The sequence below is a fragment of the Bombus impatiens genome, unplaced genomic scaffold, assembly GCF_000188095.3.
Source record: "Bombus impatiens unplaced genomic scaffold, BIMP_2.2 scf_0361, whole genome shotgun sequence".
NCBI classification, from domain to species: domain Eukaryota; kingdom Metazoa; phylum Arthropoda; class Insecta; order Hymenoptera; family Apidae; genus Bombus; species Bombus impatiens.
In genome coordinates this window covers 698,230-703,512 of record NT_176780.1, presented here as the reverse complement: position 1 = coordinate 703,512, position 5,283 = coordinate 698,230, and the positions used below count along the sequence as shown (strand labels likewise).

Below are 5,283 nucleotides of genomic sequence, written 5' to 3'. Positions count from 1 at the left end.
TTTTGTGTTTTATTTTTTTTTTTTTTTTTCTTTTTGTCGATGCTACTGCGTAGCCTGACGACCGAAATTAGTATTCCACGAGCGAGATAAACGCTCGTGCCGACAGGCCGATGTGTTATTATCGTATCATACGTAAATCATATAAGAAAGGCATTAGTTATTATTATTATTGTTATTATGGCGCGTTGCGCATCGTAACAAGATGAATATATCTGGTCAGCGAAATGAAATAATACACCGAAAAGGTTATTATTACGCGAAACGTATATGTATACATACGGACGGTGTAGGTTTTCGGGTCGGTGGACGTTCCGCTGGCGTTTACGAGCGACAGATTATTTTTTTAATGGAGTATAGCAAGTACGATCGCCTTCGAGTCGCGTAAAAGTAATTTATGCACTTGAGGATGGTTGGGAAAACGGCTGGGTCGATTCGCACCACGCAAATGTGTATACACGTGTATGTATATGTACACTGTACAGCGATCTCTAAAACTTTGGCTCGCGAATCACGTTCCTTCGTACGTGTACGTCTAATCGACTGTAATAATTTTATAATTTGCTTTCCACTACCTTCGAGACCAAATTTCTTTTCCGTCTGTTCGTTAACGATCACAAAACGATCGGAAAAGAGGAAAAAAAAATGTATCGGTTCGGTCAAACGTTCGCCTTTTCGAACAACCGAGATACAGTGGCTCGCGAAAGTATTCGAACGCTTAGAAATTTCAATTAATAGAACGAGGTGTACTAAGTTAAATAATTAAAACAATTTGGTATCTATAGCGAGGGGAAAGTGTGAAAATTGCGTTGGTAAAATTTGAAAACGATTGAATAATGTAGACAGAAGTTGTGATACGTTTATTAGAAACATTCATGATAAGTGTCTGATGAAAATATTCGAATGCTTACACTTAGAAGTTTCAATTAATAAAACGAGATGTGCTAAACTAATTTGTTAAAACAATTTGGTATCTATAGTGAGGGGAAAGTGTGAAAATTACATCGGTAAAATTTGAAAACCATTCGATGACATAGGCAGAAGTTATGATACGTTTATTAGAAACATTCACGATAAGTGTCTGATAAAAATATCCAAATGCTTACACTTAGAAATTTCAATTAATAAAACGAGGTGTGCTAAACTAATTTGTTAAAACAATTTGGTATCTATAGCGAGGGGGAAGTCTAAAAATTACGTGGGTAAAATTTGAAAACCATTCGATGACATAGGCAGAAGTTATGGTACGTTTATTAGAAACATTCACGATAAGTGTCTGATGAAAATATTCGAATGCTTACACTTAGAAGTTTCAATTAATAAAACGAGGTGTGCTAAACTAATTTGTTAAAACAATTTGGTATCTATAATGAAAAGAAAGTGTGAAAATTACGTTGATAAAATTTGAAAACGATTCGATAATATAGAATAATATAGAAGTTATGATACATTTGTTAGAAACATTCATTATAAGTGTCTCACAAAAGTATTAAACGCTGTAAAACTGTCGATAGTTCTTCATCTTCTTTTGCAGCGAATGTAAACGTCATTGGTAAATGAATATATTGGTACGTTCGCTTGATGTTAGGATATCGTTTCAGTAACAGTAACGTAAAAATGTGCGCGATAGTATTTAAAATGAATACGAAAAAGTGTGAAAGAAAAGCGTGAAAGAGGAATAATATTCCGATTATATATACATTACGATTATTATTTACATATACAGTACGAATATTCCGATTATACAGGTTGGTTGGTAACTAGTGGTACAAGCGGAAAGGGGGTGATTCTACGCGAAAAAAGAAGTCGAAAATATAGAATAAAAATTTTTCGTTCGAGGCTTTGTTTTCGGAAAAATCGACTTTGAATTTTCGCTCGGTACGCGTGCGGTACGTTATAACGGATCTCACTGTAGATTTAAATTTAAAAGAAAAAAAAAGAAAAAGAAACCACCCTGTATATAACGAGATTGCCGGAATTGTGAATAGAAGTAAGTCCACAACTATTGTATATATGTAGCGTTCAAATACTTTTGTGAGTCACTTACAATGCTTGTTTCTAATAAATGCATCGTAACTCCTATCTACATTGTTGAATCTTTTTCAAATTTTACTCACATAATCTTAAGACTTTCGTCTTCCTATTCACTTCTACTTGCCTAAACAAATTACTTTAACGTACATTATTTCGGCCATCGAATTTCGCATATGTAAGCGATCAAATACTTTCGTCAGTCACAATGCGTGTTTTTAAAAAATGCATCATAACTCCTATCTACATTGTTGAATCTTTTTCAAATTTTACTCACATAATCTTAAGACTTTCGTCTTCCTATTCACTTCTGCTTCTCTAAGCAAATTACTTTAACGTACATTATTTCGGCCATCGAATTTCGCATATGTAAGCGATCAAATACTTTCGTCAGTCACAATGCGTGTTTCTAAAAAACGTATCATCTCACGTAATCTTAAGACTTTCATCTTCCTATTCTCATCTGCTTGTCTAAACAAATTACTTTAATTTACATTATTTCGGCCATCGAATTTCGCATACGTAAGCGTTCAAATACTTTCGTCAGTCACTTACAATGCGTATTTCTAAAAAATATATCATAACTCCTACCTACGTTGCAGAATCCTTCTCAAATTTTACTCACATAATCTTAAGACTTTCATCTTCCTATTCTCATCTGCTTGTCTAAACAAATTACTTTAATTTACATTGTTTCGGCCATCGAATTTCGCATATGTAAGCGTTCAAATACTTTCGTCAGTCACTTACAACGCTTGTTTAAGCTAATAAACGTGCCATAATTCCTACCTACGTTGTTCAATCCTTTTCAAATTTTACCGACATAATCTTAAAACTTTCATCTTCCTATCGACATCTGCTTGTCTAAGCAAATTACTTTAACGTACGTTATTTCGGCCACTCGATTTCGCATGTCCAAGCGTTCGAATAATTTCGTCAGCCACTGTACGTCTATCGGTGTTATCATCTCGCGTCGACGCGAGTTTTTATATATCGTTCAATTTCTACGTAGGTACATTGGAAAGGAAGATCGTAAAGATACTTTATTTCCTCCATCGAATGTTCGCGAAGAAACGAAAGTTTTGGAAAGGTCGTAGGTGTTTTCTGATTCTTCCGTGTGATTTATGTATGACGTTTTACGAATGTTTACATCGCGCAGAAAATTCCTTTTTCTTTCGAGATATATACATACGTTCATCGAGTAACAACTTTCACCCGATCCACGCGCTTAGATATTCGCGCGTTTACTTTATTCGTATTTTTATCGACGAACGTGAAATACGAAAGCTTCGTTCCGTTTTCTTCGCTCGTCGCGACACACAGCTAATGGAAAATTCGATAGTCCTCAAGTAGATGCTGACGTTTCGCCGACGTCCGTCGATGGCAAACACGGACATGGACACGAAACCAGCCATCATCAGATTCAAGAACTGGAGGAAAGCGCAGGACAGACTGTTACGGATCTCAATAGCCGAGGAAGGCCGAGGTAAATCGTCGTTTTAATCGTTTTTTATTCCCGCGAAATACTTTGCGAGGTCGAAAATCGAGTTTGTACGGTTTGCGTTCCTTGTGATGGCGATACATTAAGTCGCCCGAAAAATTTCTTTCGTCTTATAAGAAAATAATAGACGCACGATATTTTTTTTTTTATATTGGTTTATTGGATCATACCACGAACGTAATAACAGAAATAGAACGAAACGGGTCATAGCTAATTCGATAAAATAATATAAAAGAAAAAGAAAATAATATAGAAAAAGAAAAAAGAAAGACTTTGTCCGTAAAAATGAAAGACTCTGTTTTTAGTTATTTTCTTTCGCGCTTAGCTCCGATCGATTTTATCAGATGGTATTGATAATAATACCAACTTGTTAATTATTCCAATAGTCGCGTTAGTAATCGATCAATTTGGATGGACAGAAAATTTGGCAACCTCTTTTTATTTTACTCGCGACCCATAAATCGACTCTGAGAACAGATATAGAAATCATCGTTTCGTGCTCGAAATACGAGTCTCGCGTACGAAATCGGTTTGGTCGATAATTCGTTAACGAGTGACGAGCGTTCGCGCGTTTACGTGAAATTTAAAAGGGCAAAGATATCGTTGATGCAAAGACAGCTGCCAAAATGCCAGATAACGACGATAATCGGCGATGCGTAGCAACGCGGAAACTCTCTCGGCTCGAGTTATCCGAGCGTTTTCCTCGAGAAACGATTTTTCCGCTATCTCGCTGAAAGCGTACGCGCCTGCAGCCTCGAGGCCTCGGTGATCCGTATCGGACGTGCACGGTGAAACCCCTTTAACGATCATTTTCGCGTAAAACTCGCGGCGCTGGCAACGAAACGGTCGCTTTTGAATAAGCGACAAAAAGAACTTCTTCGCCGGGAGAAACTGGTTCGTTGCGCGTGTCTCGCGGACTCTTGCGCGGACGAGAAAAAAGCGAACTTGTTTGGTACGTCGCTGAAACGCCGCGAGTCGATTACCGTTATTGAATTTCATTAAACGCGTGGCGCGCTAGAGCCACCGGTGGAAGAGAAGCGCGGGGCACGTTCTCTCTCTCTCTCTCTCTATGCATAATATGCCTGTAAGGTGGCACGCAGCCGCTCGTATAAATCGCCGTGCCAAGGTGTGGTTCGGAATGCAGTTAGGTGGAAAAGAACGTTAACGAAAGGCCCGTATCGCCGATGTAATTATCGGCGTCGAGCATCCGATTTCCATACGTTTCTCTACGCGCCACGCTCTGCGACGCCTAACGAGAAATTAATTACGAATGGATTACCGGGTGGAACCGGGTGGAATCGCGAACGCGAAGGGATGTGGTCGAATCGCGGCGAATTTCATGGAATCCGTGGCGGAGAAGAATCGCGCGGAGAGAAAGGAACGCGGTCGAGGAGAAAATTATCTTCCGTTTGCTTTTTTCCGTATCACGAGCTACGAGCCGTAGGGCGATCGGACGTTATCGCGCGATATTCCCATTCGACGGTCGACCGAGAGACACCGTCTCTTCGAGCGGTAGTTGAGAAAACTACTGACGGAGAAAGCTTGAGCGAATCTGTTAAAAACGAGCGGACCGTCGATGTCTGTTGCAGCCGAGGCCGCAGGAAGTCGCGATGGAAGCTCAAGTTTCATCACCAGGCGCTGCCCCCGGAGTACCTTGACCACTACGAGGCGTCCCTTGCTCAAGAGGCTTTAAACTCGTCGCCGACGCGGCTAACGGAACCGACGATTCCGAGCCCGGCGCCAACCAGCTCCAC

General features: G+C 39.5%; 1 protein-coding gene across 1 annotated transcript in view; it reads left to right on the top strand.

Moving 5' to 3' along the window:
• The window catches only part of LOC100741142 (serine/threonine-protein kinase pakB), a 16,684-nt gene that overhangs the window by 6,474 nt on the left and 4,927 nt on the right, over nucleotides 1-5,283 (top strand). Inside the window, 2 exon segments of the mRNA XM_024367771.2 lie at nucleotides 3,371-3,514; nucleotides 5,119-5,271. Coding sequence (XP_024223539.1) covers nucleotides 3,371-3,514; nucleotides 5,119-5,271 — 297 coding nt within the window.